At 50.7% G+C, this 14,766-nt stretch overlaps 2 protein-coding genes across 2 annotated transcripts; one reads left to right on the top strand and one right to left on the bottom strand.

Moving 5' to 3' along the window:
* Positions 1-645: 645 nt before the first annotated feature.
* Positions 646-6,350, bottom strand: LOC144325240 (uncharacterized). The gene is made up of 2 exons (XM_077917896.1): positions 5,513-6,350; positions 646-3,246 (listed from the first exon to the last, which is right to left on the bottom strand). The coding sequence occupies exons 1-2, from the start codon at positions 5,544-5,546 to the stop codon at positions 2,276-2,278; spliced, it is 1,005 nt and encodes a 334-aa protein (XP_077774022.1). The 5' UTR covers positions 5,547-6,350; the 3' UTR covers positions 646-2,275.
* Positions 6,351-10,303: 3,953 nt separating this feature from the next.
* On the top strand, positions 10,304-14,495 carry LOC114583647 (serine protease 55-like). The gene is made up of 5 exons (XM_077917895.1): positions 10,304-10,729; positions 11,443-11,641; positions 12,374-12,627; positions 13,737-13,876; positions 14,088-14,495. Exons 1-5 carry the CDS (start codon positions 10,666-10,668, stop codon positions 14,472-14,474), a joined length of 1,044 nt encoding a protein of 347 aa, XP_077774021.1. The 5' UTR covers positions 10,304-10,665; the 3' UTR covers positions 14,475-14,495.
* Positions 14,496-14,766: the final 271 nt, after the last annotated feature.

Genomic DNA, 14,766 nt, shown 5'->3' with positions numbered 1-14,766 from the left:
GAGTCTGGCCAACTCCATTGTGGTCTCCTGTTCCAGTGTCCAAGTTGTCATCTGCACTACCTGGCTGGGGATTTCTCCCCCATTCCCAGAGTCCCACTCCAAGGTGGTAGAGGTCATCTTGCAATGCAATGAAGGCTCTGTGGCCATGTTTTATGCCGCCCTTGGCTACATGGGCTTCCTGGCTGCCACCTGCTTCACGGTGGCTTTCCTAGCCAGGAAGCTGCCTGGCTCCTTCAACGAAGCCAAGCTGGTCTTCTGCAGTGTTTGGGTGTCTTTTGTGCCCACCTACCTGAGCACCAAGGGGAAGTACATGGTGGCCGTGCAGATCTTCTCTATGTTGGCCTCCAGTGCTGGGCTTCTGGGCTGCATCTTCCTCCCCAAGTGCTACATTATTGTGCTGAGGCCTGATCTGAATACAAAGGAGCACCTGGGAACAAACGCTTAAGATTTTGGCCATCAGGTGGAAATTTCCAGGTGTCAAAAAGGGTTATTTATGTATTCCACTACTGCAGCTAATGTTTTGTTAGCCCCAAAATGGAAAATGAGCGAGGTCCCAACCAAAGAAGAGTGGCAACTGAAGCAGATGGAATATATATACAGCTTGCAGATTTAACATATGGAATAAGAGAACAAGAAGAACACACGTTTAAAGAAGATTAGAAAATGTTTATTGAATATATGGGTGAAAATTGTGTACATTTGAAAATGCTGGCAGCCTTAAGATAAATTCAACCATGTAAATAACTCTGTGTTAAATATGTATTCTGTAGTTGTAATGTTTTATTTTGAAATCTTTAAGATAATATTTTAGTTTCCTGTTACAGTGGTACCTCGGGTTACAGACGCTTCAGGTTACAGACTCTGCTAACCCAGAAATAGTACCTTGGGTTAAGAACTTTGCTTCAGGATGAGAACAGAAATCACAGCAGGAGGCCCCATTAGCTAAAGTGGTGCTTCAGGTTAAGAAAAGTTTCAGGTAAGAATGGACCACTAGAACGAATTAAGTCCTTAACCCGAGGTACCACTGTATTTTCCCTACTCCCAGTGTTTCCATTGTTCTTTCCATAAATTTCCACGAGACGTTGTCAAACGCCTTTTCGGTGCCTATGAACATCAGAGGAGATTGTTTATCCAGCTTATCCAGCTCCTCTAATCCTCTTTCTTCTTTCTTTATATGTGAAAGATAGCTCCTTGGGGAATTCCCATCTATATGCTTTGGAGTTGTTTCTCAATGCGTTTGCTAGGACTTTAGACTTATTTCTTTTCTTTAACAACAATCTTGCTGGTATTTCCTTGAGGATAATGATATTCTTTTCTTCTATTCTCAATTTTTCTTGGTTACTTTTTTTTGCAGAATCTTGTCCTTAAGTAGTCTGGAATTGAAGAATACCAAGCAATCTCCTGGCCATTTGTTGGCCTTGGCTCTCATTGATTTAACCCTAAATGCTTTGTCAATGTCTAGTGCAATGTCATCCTCTTGTAGTCCTAGCCAATTTGCCAGTTCTTTTACAATATTTTCTTTGATGATCTCATCCTGATGTTCCGGGAGACCCCTAAAACACAATGTCATCTCTCGGTGGTTTATTTCTAGCCCACAAATTCTCAATGGGATTTACATCCGAGGAATTCCCTGGCCAATCAAGTACGTGTATTGGCTGCTCTGTCATGAATTTCTTTACCACTTTCGGTGTGTGAGAGGGAGCTAGGTCCTGCTGCAATATCCCAGTACTGTCAGGATACTTCTTTTCCAGTCCTTGAATAACTCTCTTTCGTAGAACCTCAATGTATTGTGGCGAGCGCATCATTCCTTCTATTGGTTGCAGGCTTCCGACACCATAATAACTGAAGCATCCCCAAAACATCTACTTTTCTGGGTGCTTGACAGACTGATCAATGTGGCATAGAAAACATGTTTTGTTTCAATTAATTTGCACAAGGGTGTATATGAAGAGCTGTCCAAATATCTCAAGGGCTGTCATTTGCAAGATGAAGAAAACTCGTTTTCTCCTGCTCTGGAGGGAAGGACCCAAACCAATGGATTCAAGTTACAAGAAATGAGATTCTGCTTAAACATCTGGAATAACTTGCTGATGGAAAGGGCTGTTTGACAGTGTAATGGACTCCCTTGGTATTGGAGGTTTCATTGGAGGTTTTTAAGCAAAGGTTGTGTGGACATGTATATTAGAAGCTTTAGCGGAGATTCCTGTATTGCAGGGCATGGCATTAGGTGACCCTCAAGATTCCTTCCTGATCTCTGATTCCATTATTCTTCCTGCTATGGATTTTTTTTATGGGAAGTGAGACTCCCCTTTTGACTGAAGCTCTTTCCACATTCTAAGCACTGATAGGGTTTCTCCCCTGTATGAATTCTTTGATGAGTTGTGAGATAGGCACTCTTACTGAAGCTCTTTCCACATTCCAAGCATTTATATGGTTTCTCCCCTGTATGGATTCTTTGATGGGAAGTGAGATGGGTGCTCACACTGAAGCTCTTTCCACATTCCAAGCACTGATATGGTTTCCCCCCTGTATGAATTCTTTGATGTGCTGTGCGATCACTCCTGTTACTGAAGCTATTTCCACATTCCATGCATTCATAGGGTTTCTCCCCTGTGTGAATTCTTTGATGGGAAGTGAGAATGGCATTCTGAGTGAAGCTCTTTCCACATTCCAGGCACTGATAAGGTTTCTCCCCTGTATGAATTCTTTGATGGTAGATGAGAGTGGCACTCTGACTGAAGCTTTTTCCACATTCCAAGCACTGATATGGTTTCTCCCCTGTATGAATTCTTTGATGAGAAGTGAGTGTGGCACTCTGACTGAAGATCTTTCCACATTCCATGCATTTATATGGTTTCTCTCCACTGTGAATTTTTTGATGGGAGGTGAGCTTGGCTCTCTGACTGAAGCTTTTCCCACATTCCAAGCACTGATGTGGTTTCTTCTCTATATGTACTATTTCATGGGCTCGGAGATAAGCCTTGTGACTGAAGCTCTTCCCACATTCTAAGCACTGATATGGTTTCTCCCCTGTATGAATTCTTTGATGTGAAATGAGATTGGAGTTCCAACTGAAGCTCTTTCCACACTCCAAGCACTGATACTGTTTCCCCCCAATGGAATTTCTTTTATAGGAACTGGAATGGGAGTTCTGATCAAAAGTCTTTCCAAATTCCAAATGTTTAAATGGTTTCTCAACTGTGTGTATTTTGTCGTCATCTCCACTGTTCTTAAACTCCAATTTAGCTGCAATGAATAAATAAATAAATTAGAGCTTCAGAAAGAAATGGAGCCCCCAATTATTGAATGGTTCTAATGAATGCTTCTGAAAAACTGAAGAAAGTTAGATGTGAGGTCTTACTACAGGGCTTACTGCCTTTGCTGACTTCTATTTACTGACACATTCATGGGAAACTAATATTCAAAAAGCCTGGCTCTTTTCTGGGATGTATTTTGTTTAGTTCAGTCATAGACTCCACTCCATATCCAAATTCAGTAGTGTCTTTGATCAACCAAAAACAGACAGAAGCAAAAACAAACATCTGACAGAAGCTACTTCAACTTTCCTGTGGAACGTGGCAAACTGGAAAGAATCCATTGCTAACTTATCTGCCACCATGGATAATTATTCTGTGATAAGAGGCAGAATACCTGACTGCCAGGGTCAAGGAGAGATCAATGGGCAAGAGACACTCGTCCATCATTATCAGGAGGAAGAGTAAACCTCTGGAGATGTGGAGCATTCAGGAGTTACAGCAGCTCATACACCAAATATGGACTTCAAGTCTGCATCTCCATTCCGTTAATTATTTTTTAACAAGATTTGCAAGAAAAGCAAACTGGACTCTCTATTTGTCCATTAAAGAGCACCCAGTGGCCAAGCTTGCTAAGGGCTACAAAACATTATAAAATATTGTAAAAGGCTGGAAACATCCTCAAAAAGCTTTAAACATCTGAAAACTTTGAAAGATATACTGGACTGTGACTTTTTCAGCTTTTTACAATGTGTAATTTATGTACCTGATAACTCGCCCTTTCTTTGTACTGAGCCATAAAAGATGGACATTGATTGCTTTGTCACAGATTTGAAGAAAGAATCTCATAATTAATGAGGGCTCGTTATGCCTCTCCGATTCTGGGCCTCTTGCAAAAAATGCTTAAGGAGCAGTTAAAGCAGTGGAAATGAGAATTTCATAGTATGACTAGAGACATAGGAATACGGATGAGAAGAATGTGAGTCTGGATGAAAATCAAGAAGAGCCATTGTTAACGAATTATGAAGATTCAGAAAGATTCAGAAGATTCACAAATTCAACTCGGCAGATGGTGCTGTGAAGGCAAAGACACAGAAGTCCAAAAGAATGTTGCTTTATTTTTATTTAAGTCAACCAAATCTACCACTTATCTAATGTTAGCTGCAGCTTGTCTTGTTTTTATAAAGCTGGTCTAATCCCTCTCGATTTCCTCTGCAGTTAGATTCTATTTGCTAGTATCAAAATGTTAGAAACTTTGTATCAACATTAATCAAGGCTCTAGAGCGATAATTCACACATTTTGTGTGATCCTTATCTGGTTTGGGAATAACTGTGGTTTGGCTTGGTTAAATATTGTTGATAAGATACCTTTATCAAGTATCTCAATATACATTTGATGAAGTTTTGCTACCAATAAATCTATATATGTTTTACACCAGGCATGTCCAACTTGAATTACATCATTCAATAGGGAATCCATCCAAGCCTGATGTTTTGCCAGTTGTCATTTTAAGGGTGGATTGTTTAATTTCTGTCTCTGAAATTGGTGCTAACAGTATTTGTTTTTGTAAATCATCTAGGTGAGGTAGTTTAATTTTATTTAAGAAAGCCTGCATATCCTTGTGGGCGACATATTTTGGTTCAATGTATAATTGCAAATAAAATTTAAAATATTGGTTATTCATATCCTTTGAGTTTTTATTGACTTCACCTTTAATACTTGGGATAAATTAATTTTCCTATGTTTGTTTTAAGTGATTTGCCAAAATTTCCCCTGGTCTGTCACCATTCAAGATTCAGATAGAAGGTTGGTAGAATATAAAACTTTGTGTTTGTGTGGGTGTTTATATTTTCTTCTTTGTCACCCCCCCCATTTCTTTCTTTCTAGTTATCCTGTTCTCTTTAGATATTAGTTTTATTTGGTTTTTATTGTATCATATGTTGAAAACCTTAAATGAAATTGTGGTTTCGTTAAAAAAAGAAACTACTTCAACTTTCCTAACCACTCTGAAGCCTGCATTTGAAAAGGTTCAGGCAGATCAGACCAGCCTGAAAGTTGTTTAAAAAAGCAAGCTGGGGAAGGAATTTCCACAGACAAAGCAATCGATAGCCTTCCATTCAAGGTGAGCTGTGGGGGTGTTGGAATCACAGGTGCTGTAGGTGGCGCTGTTGAGCACCAGCCAAATATGGGAGGCTTCTCACATAGATTAATGTAAAGAATTTCAGAAGAGATATTATGATCCAACAAGGAGCCTTACTGAGAGAGGCCATGATCCCGCGATTCTCCTCCATGACTTCCTCATGCAGAGCTCTCTGGTCAGGATCCAGCAACGCCCACTCCTCCGCCGTGAAATACACAGCGACATCTTCAAAGCACAATGAAACCTGAAAGGAAAAGGAAACAGTCCTCCTCTTAGGCAGTATAAAGATATAGTGCACATTCTCTGTTGTTTTCTGCCTGCTAATTGCTGTGTTAATGGGATTGTTTCGCTGCACATTTTAACTATGGATACTTATTTTACTGTCTTAATGGAATTGTTTTAATGTGTAGTTAATCTTTGTGCAAATGAGTGGAACTCTTTAAATGCTGCTGTCTGTGCAAGCATTCCCAGTTGCCAGGTGGAAGGACTCCCTCTTTCCTACCCCCATTAATAATAGGGGATATAACAACAACAACAACAACAACAACAACAACAACAACAACAACAACAACAACAAAATTATTTATTTATACCCCGCCCATCTGGCTGGGTTTCCCCATCCACTCTGGGCGGCTCCCAACAGAATATTAAAAACACAATAAAACATCAAACATAAAAAACTTCCCTAAACAGCGGGGTCCTGGCGACTGTTTTTTATGATTTACTAACTGCTTATATGCCTGTTTTGGAAACCAACGATAAATGTATAAATGAGACTGCAATGAATGATAAATAATACTAGCAACATTCAGAAGGCTAGTAAAGGAGAGTGGCTGTTCCTTATTCTCAGCGCATGAACCTCCTTGAATGGCCTTTTCATGCTTCCTTCAGTGCAGATTTGACAGAAGTGAGGGGCAGAGAGATTCATTGGACCCTGGAGGCACTGTGGCTGCCCCCCCCCCTCAGCCTCTCCCCCCCCCCAAGGCTCCTCCTCCGCACCTGATCTGGTTCCTCAGCCGCTGCTTCCCCTCCACCAGGAGGAAGAGATGGAGGAGGAGGTCTTGCCGGCATCCTTCTTTCACCTGCGAGAGACAAAGGGAAGTGGGGAGACAGGAGTGCAGGATACTTCTCTCAGAGGTGGAGCAGTGCATCTCTAATCATAGATGGGCCTTGGGGGGGGGGACCCTCCTGCTGAGTGCATTTTTGTGTTTCTACCCATTTCATATTTTAGCTGACCCCATGTGTCTTCCTCAAAAAGGAAAAATGAACACATGGAATAATTTCAAAATAAACAGAACGTGACCAGATGGAGAAAGAACTCCTTCTTCCTTACCCAGTGGCCTCTCTCTGGCAACCAACGGAGTCCTCTCTGCCTCAGGACCCATTTCTGCAAAAGTAACATTTCCCTGGAAGAGCAACAAAGGTTCAAAACAGAGCTATTAGAAAAGAAATGCCAGACCCACAATTACTAGATATTTGGGGATCTTCTCCCTCCTGTTTGGAGCCCCTTGGGAGCATCCAGAGGAAAGTCTCTCTCTCCTGCTTCCTCTCCTCCGCCTGACTCAGGAGGAAACCTTCGGCCAGGGCCACTGCCTGGGAACTGGTCTCTGCTCCGCATTCCCTCACCCAGCTCTCCATCTCCGCTGGAAGGACAGCAAGGAACTGCTCCAAGATCACCAGGTCCAGCATCTCAGCTTTCGTGTGCCTTTCTGGCTTCAGCCACTGGTGGCAAAGGTGGTAGAGTCGGCTGCAAACCTCACGGGGTCCGTTGGCCTCCTGGGAGCAGAACTGCCTGAACTGCTGTCTCTGCACCTCTGAGCGAAGGGTGTCCTCCTCTCCCAGGATCTTCTGTCCAGAGCCTTCCCAGAATCTCCCACTGCTCCCCGTTTCCATGGCCGGGCCTCTTCCTGCTACAGAGCCAGCTGAGTCTTCCTCATCCATCTGTGCTCTTAGGAAACCTTCAAAAGACCAGAGGGGAACCTTTTCTTCTTCTGTCATTTTCTGCCTGTCCAAATTATAGGTGCTAGAAAATCCTACAATGCAAATAAAAATGTTCTGTTATAAAATCGCCACAAGGGCAGGATAAGAAATACGTTCCCTGAAGAAGCATGGGTGAGTCTTGCTAGGAACCAGGAGTGGACTGCACCGCTGGCCAATCTTTGAGCTTTGTTTAAGGGAAAAAGGAAGGAGAAGGAAGCCTCCAGCCCTCCGAGAAGGAAAGTGACCAGGCCAAATGTGCAGGCGACTGAAGGGATTTCTGTGAAATGTATCAGGCTTGCTGCTCCTGCCTTTCAGTGCTTAAAACTGTCTCCCTCCCTCCCTTCCGCGGTGACGGTGCTGGACCCGGCTGGCGAAAGAGGCGGGCAGGAAGGCCAGGCAGGGGCCGCCCTGGAGGATCCCTCCTGGGATCCGCGCAGTGGGCTGGAGGCCTGGAGCCCTTCCTTCCCCGGAAAGCCATGGCCACCCACCCAGGGGAGGCAGCGCCAGGCAAGCGGCGATCTCTTTCAGGCGAGCGAGCTCCATCCCCTCCGCCTCCCTCCTCCATCCTCGGCCTCCAGCGCCAGCCCCTCCCCGGATGCCCTCTGCTTGCAGCGTCCAGGGGCCTGATCCTGTCCAGGGTGGGCGGCTGGGCTGACCCTCGGGTGGACCCCAGACAGACCTCTGCCTCGACCACCCACGAGAGTGACAGCTGTGATGAGAAAGAGAGACCCAGGCGGGCACCCGCGGCGCAATGTAGGGAGCGGCTCTCTCCAAAAGCCGAGGCGCAACCTGCAGGCACCCCGGGAGCCCCGCCAGGAGAAGGGGGCGGGGGCAAATTGGGGGCTTCTTCCCCGCTCACACAGTCCGACTGCAGGGGGTCTCGGGGCGAGAGGATGACAGGGAGAGAAAGAGGGAGGCAGCCCATCCCACTCCGGCCCCCGCCACTCACTCGCCCGAAAAGCCTCTCGCGCCCCCTGCCAGCCCGACTTTTCCGGATCCGATGAAGCAGCTGCCTCTCCAAGCAGAAAACGCGCGTGCGAGGCTGGGCTCGGCGCGCTCCCGACTCCGCCGCGTCCATGGCAGGACTGCCCCCGCCTCCGTAGGGGAACCCTGGGAGCCGCGCACAGGCGGGGAGAGAGACCGACAGGCATCCCTCCGCATCCCGGAGGAGGAAGGGCGAAGGCTCCGGCAGGATACGCTCTTCTGCACTGGCGCAACTTTGCGCTCAGAACTGCCGGAGAGCCTGGATCCGGCCGGAGCTCTGCGCGCCCCACAGCTGGCATTGCGAGGCATCCTGGCCACTAGCCAGCGGCAGCCTCTGCCTCTGCCAGGAATTGGCCCCATCCTCTTTGAAAGCCACCCGAGTAGGAGCAAGTGATGTTCTTGGACCTAAGAGCATCAGGAGAGCATCAGGTCCAGCATCTTGTCCTCACAGTGGAGGCCTGCAAAGCAGCAGAAACCCCAATGTGTGTAGCATTTCAGGTGGTTTCCGAGACAGCAAAGCATTTGCAGACACTCAGAAGTGCGGGAGTGTGAGAGGGAGACTGGGATGGCACAATCCACGGCATGTTAAACACATCATTGGGTGCTGCAGTGGTTTCTGTTATCACTGTTCTTTAAATAAATCAAATAGCTCCTGCAAAGCTTCGACCTTGCCTTCCTGCACTTTGTAACCCAAGAGTTTTTCTATGTGTTTTCTTCTTGCTGCTGCATGGAGCAGCACATGAACCAGACATTAGGAATTTGTAAGCAAGCCGGATGTGGGGGACTCCCTGGTCCTGAATGGGGTAACTGTGCCCCTGAAGGACCAGGAGCACAGCCAGGGAATCATTTTGGACTCACAGCTGTCCATGGAGGCACAGGTCAATTCTGTGTCCAGGGCAGCTGTCTCTCAGCTCCATCGGGTTCGTAGGATGAGACCCTACCTGCCCACGAACTGTCTGGCCAGAGTGGTGCATGCTCTGGTTATCTCCTGCTTGGACTACTGCAATGAGCTCTATGTGGGGCTACCTTTGAAGGTGACCCAGAAACTACAACTTATCCAGAATGTGGCAGCTGGACTAGTGACTGGGAATGGCCGCCAAGACCACATAAGACCAGTCTTGAAAGACCTACATTGTCTCCCAGTATGTTTCAAAGTGTTGGTGCTGACCTTGAAAGCCCTAAACGGCCTCAGTCCAGTATACCTGAAGCAGCGTCTCCACCCCCATCGTCCAGCCTCGACACTGAGGTCCAGCTCCGAGGGCCTTCTGGCAGTTCCCTCCCTGCGAGAAGCGAAGTTGCAAGGAACCAGGCAGAGGGCCTTCTCGGTGGTGGCACCCGCCCTGTGGAGCACCCTCCCTTCTGATGTCAAGGAGATAAAGAACTACACAACTTTTAGAAGGCAGCCCTCTATGGGGAAGTTTTTAATGTTTGATGTTTTATTTACAGGTAGGTAGCCGTGTTGGTCTGCCGTAGTCTAAACAAACAAACAAAAAAATTCCTTCTAATAGCACTTTAGAGACCAACTAAGTTTGTTATTGGTATGAGCTTTCGTGTGCCTGCAGACACATCAGGTACCTGATGTTTTATGATGTTTTATATATGCTGAAAGCCACCCAAATTGATGGAGGAAACCCAACGAAATGTGCAGAGTAGAATAATAGTAACAATAACAATAAAGACAAATATTAAAATTCCTTCCTTTTTTTATTTTGTTTCGACTATGGCAGACCAACACGGCTACCTACCTGTAACAATAACACTAACAGAAGTTGGCTTCCCTCCAGTCTTCTGGCAATGAGGCGGCGAGGACGTCCCTCCCTCCCTCCCTCCCTCCCTCCCTCCCCTCTGTCTTCTTTCATTCTGCGTTTCTTGCTGCTTGAGCCCCGGCACCTCTCATCGGGGGCGCAGGTCCTTGATTCCTGGAGGGCACGACCACTTTGCAACCCTCCCCTGACGCATTGGCAGGGAGGGGGTTAAACTGAACCAGAGCAGCAGGGATTGGCCTGGTCAGGCATGTTCACACTCTTCTTCCTGCATCTGAGGAAACTGAGCTTGTGGAATTTGAACTCAGCTCTGCCTCCTTTCCCAGTGACCTCAGCGCCTCACAGAACCCTGGTAGCTCCAAGAGAGCCATGCGTGCTCCAGTTCAGCGCCAGGCTGGGGGAGGCGGAGCTAAGGGCCAGGAGGAGGGGCCTCGGTTCTGCACCTGTGACATCATTAGCTGGCCTTCTATGACATCACAGGGCGCAGCCTGAGACCCCCTCCCGCACTCAAGATTGGAAGCCAGTGACTTCTGGGAAGAACCTATGGACCATCTGTTGGCGTGTGGCTTGCTGTTGATGCTTCAGGGACGGGCCATTTGGGGACAAGGTACCGGGTGCAAGGAAAGGGGAGTGGGTGCTGCCATGGGGTGAAGGCAGAGCTGGAGGCGCCATGGCTCCTTCCCTCGGATGCCCTTGGCAGACTCAAAAAAACAACAACCCCGCCTTCTGGTGGCCAATCTCCCGAGAACCCCTCCCCCCCCTGCTCCGTTTCCTGTGACATCACAGGAATGATGTGACATCATCACCTCTTGGAGTGGGAAGAGTGGTGAGGCCGAGGTGGTTTGGGGCCTCGTCTCCTCCTGGCGACCAGCCCCAATGCCCATTCTGTGTCTCCACGGCTGGAGGCAGCAGTTTCTGGAAACCACAGAAGGGGAGAGTGGCTCTTGGGCTCGAATCCTGCCCCAGGTTTCCCTTTGGGGCATCTGTGAGAAGAGGACACAGGCCTGGGTGAGCAACGGGCCTGATCCAGCAGGGCTCTTATTACGAAGGGCTCCTGTGCCAGCAAAACCTCCATGGCTGGGGGCAGTCTACCCCTGAATATCAGAGGTATGGGGAAGGACAACCCGAGAGTGCTCTTGCAGTCTGGCCCTGGTTGCAGGTTTCCCATAAAGGGCATCCAGTGGGCCTGATCCTGCATCCAGACTCTTTTTATGTCCTTATGGAGCCTCCATGGCCGCTGTTAGGGCGGGATGGTGGAGTAGGGCAGGGGCCCGGGGCCCTTCTGACGTGCACTTGCCTCCGCCCGCCCCTCTCCTCCAGGCTGCGGCTTCCGGCCAGAGTTCGACGGGCCCCACGCCTCCCCCGTGGCCGGCGCGCGCATTGTGGGGGGCTCGAAATCCCTCCCCGGGAAGTGGCCCTGGGTGGTCAGCATACAGACCAGCACCTACCACTTCTGCGGGGGGTCCATCGTGCACCCCTGGTGGGTCCTCTCCGCCGCCCACTGCTTCGCAGAGAGAAGGTGAGGAAGGAGGGGGGGGCAGAGGGGCGGCTGCCGGTGTGGGGGGGGGGACCTTCAGGCGGGGGTCTTGCCTGGCTGCCAGGAAGCTCCTCCGGAGGCTGTGCGCGCGCCCTCTCCCGCCCGCCAAGCCGCGCCCTGCGGAGCCAAGGGGGAGGCTGGCTCTGGGTGCAGCCGCGTGTGTCTGAACCGGCATGCGGACACGGGTTAAGCGCCCGTTTACAACCAGACTCTTCTCTTGCAAACAAAGACTGCTTTCTTGATCTCTGCTTCCCTTATTTTGATTCGGCTGCTTAATGAAGCGTGCCTCCTCCATGTGACCTTCTGGAGAACCAGCCTTCTCTGTGGTGGCTCCCCGTTTGTGGACTGCTCTCCCCGGGGAGTCTCGCCTGTCTCTTTAGGCACCAGGCGGGAACTTCCAATTAACAGCCTTTCAAAAACGTGTTTGCGGGAAGGGGGTTATTGTTTCCTATTTTGTGCTTTTATGCTGTATTTTTATCTTGTGAACCTCCCTGAGAGCTTGTGGCGAAGGGCGAAATATAAATTCAAATAATGAAATTGAATAAGTAAATAATCCGAGCCTGGATTCCTGCATCGCAGCGGGTTGGACTAGATGGCCTTTGGGGGACCCCCGCCCAACTCTACAGTTCTGTGATTTCAGGGAGACGCTGTTTGGGGGGGGGGATTGTGTGTGGATTCTACCTCAACCCAGAGTCCTCTCTCTCTCTCCTTCAGCGACAAGGTCAGGGTGGCCGCGGGGAGCAACCTCCTGGGGAGGCACAACGTCACCCGCTGGGTGCGCAAGATCCACCTGCACCCGGAGTACAGCACCCGCACCTACGACAACGACCTGGCGCTCCTGCTGCTGGAGAAGCCCATCCCCTACAGCTTCTACCACAGCCCCCTCTGCCTCCCCGACCACAGCATCGTCCCCGACGACAACATGTGGGAGAGCTGCACCGTGGCCGGGTGGGGGCTCACGAAGGCCGGTGAGCCCCGAAGGCGTCGCTGCGTCCTCCGCGCTTCCTTTCCCTTGGCGAAATCCCCCGTCCCTCCCAAAAAGAGACCCGGGGCTTAGGGACCTCTCTGCCCGCAGCTGGGAGAGCGGAGTCGGACCGGGAGTGCCGGCTTGGGCTCGTGACTGTGGGTGCCCCGGGGCCGTGGGTGCCACTCAGCGTGCACGACCCTGGCACCCAAATCTGTGGGTGGCCGGACCCTTCCTGGGGAATTTTGTGGGCCCCAGGGAGTTGGCACCCATGAGCCGGGCCCTTGCGCATGTGGACCCCTGTTTGAACAGAGGGGGTTTACCTGGGTGGCAAGAAAGAGGGTGGGGGACAGGCCCCATGCTAACTCAGGGTTTGGCCCCCGCTCTACCTCCCTTCCTCAGTTCTTCCACCTGTAAAATCTCTCTTCTCTTTGGCATCACTTGTATCCGAGTAAGATTGTCTTCCATAAACACGGTCTTAACAATGTGTCCATAAGTGACTGTGGAGGCCAATTCTGGATCCACATGTCCTTCCACAGTTGGGACATTGGTTTCCGGGCGGGAGTTGATCACTGAGTGGATTTGCTAAGCGTGCCTTCCTCTTAGCACGTTTCTCCCTTCCGTCCTGAGTTCGAGTGTCTTCACAGCCCCGGACACCTTTGGTCAAGGCTGTTCTCTAACTGTGTTTCCCTGTAAAATGGCAAGATAGTTACGGATGCCGGACTCGAACGAACCTTGCCTGCGTAGTTGGCGCAGCGGTGTGGGATGGGTTGGGGGCGGGGGGAGGAAAGAAGCCCACGTCCTACAGGCAGGAGCCCCCTCTGCCTCACGACGTGGCCCCAGGGCAGAGAAATGGGTCCGGGCAAATGCATGGAGAAGAGGCGGCGCAGGAGGAGCCCCGCGGTCAGGCGCAGTCTACCTCTGCGGGAAAGAGGTAGTGGAACGGAATGGACCTGCTGGTGGACCAGGTCCAATTCCAGGGGTCTTTGGGCACCTCGCGGGGTGCTCTGGGGAGCGTTTCCATGGGGAAATGGGTCTTGAGGCTTGCGCGCCCGCACCCGCGAAGGGGCTCCGCCCGCCTCCAGCCAGCCCCTTCCTCCTCTCTCCGTCCAGGAAGCGGCCAGGGATCCTACAGTTTGCTGGACGTGCATGTGGGAATGGTCGACTGGATGCTGTGCCTCCGCTGGCTGCGCTCCCTCACCAAAAACATGATCTGTGCCGGGTTTGAGGAGGGCGGCCGCGACGCCTGCCAGGTGGGAGACACCCCCTCGCCTCCTGCCCCCAGTCTTCCTTCTGGGCGTGGAAGGGGGCGCAGGGCGCTCCGGGCGGGCAAGGAGGGCGCAGGGGGGGGGGGCGGTGAAGAGGAGGGAGGGGAAGGCTTGCAGAGGTCGGCTCAGCCTCAGCACCCAGCTGGGGCTCCCCGGGGGGCTTCGGACTACAACTCCCACCCTCCCGCCTCTCCAGGGGGACAGCGGAGGACCCCTCATGTGCCGCCCCCCGGGCCGCGGAGGACCCCACCAGCGCTGGTACGCGGTCGGCGTGGTGAGCTGGGGGCGCAGCTGCGCGGCCCTCCACAGCCCCGGCGTCTACACCAGGGTGGCCAACTTCCACGCGTGGCTGGAGATGACCTCGGCCCACGAAAGCCACCCTTTCCACGTGCCGCAGACCGCGGAGGGCCACACCGCCTCCCCCGCCGCCGAGGCGGCGCATGTGACCAGGCAGGAGCTGGACATGTGGGCCGGAGTGGAGGCGGCCATCGCCGCCAGAGCCGCCCCCGGGCATCGCCCGGCCCTCGCGTGGCTCCTGGGGGCCGCCTGCTGGACCCTGCGCTGGGCAGAAGAGATGGAATAAATGCTCATTTATTTATTTGTATTTACTTATGAAATCTGTACGCCGCCTTTCTCCCGAAGGTCGCAGGGCGAGCAGAGGGAGGGCGCAAAATGCAAGATGAAACAAAAGCGAACCCAAAGACCCCACAAACATTTTCAAGGTCATGGGATGCTAACCGGCCGAAGGCTTTAGGGGTCAGCAAACTTTTTCAGCAGGGGGCCGGTCCACTGTCCCTCAGACCTTGTGGGGGGGGGCGGACTATATGTTTTATTTGAGGGGGGGAATGAACGAATTCCTATGCCCCACAAATAAC

The sequence above is a fragment of the Podarcis muralis genome, chromosome 13 (genome assembly GCF_964188315.1).
Source record: "Podarcis muralis chromosome 13, rPodMur119.hap1.1, whole genome shotgun sequence".
NCBI classification, from domain to species: domain Eukaryota; kingdom Metazoa; phylum Chordata; class Lepidosauria; order Squamata; family Lacertidae; genus Podarcis; species Podarcis muralis.
This window is presented reverse-complemented; position numbering and strand designations above follow the sequence as displayed.

Bases quoted from the DNA above. Each gene is read 5' to 3' on its own strand.
- LOC144325240 (XM_077917896.1), bottom strand. From the start codon at position 5,546: ATGGAGGAGAATCGCGGGATCATGGCCTCTCTCA. The intron at 3,247-5,512 runs GTAAGGCTCCTT...TATTCATTGCAG, and splicing joins CGGGATCATGGCCTCTCTCA to CTAAATTGGAGTTTAAGAAC.
- LOC114583647 (XM_077917895.1), top strand. From the start codon at position 10,666: ATGGACCATCTGTTGGCGTGTGGCTTGCTGTTGATGCTTCAGGGACGG. The intron at 11,642-12,373 runs GTGAGGAAGGAG...TCTCTCCTTCAG, and splicing joins CACTGCTTCGCAGAGAGAAG to CGACAAGGTCAGGGTGGCCG. The intron at 13,877-14,087 runs GTGGGAGACACC...CCGCCTCTCCAG, and splicing joins GCGGCCGCGACGCCTGCCAG to GGGGACAGCGGAGGACCCCT.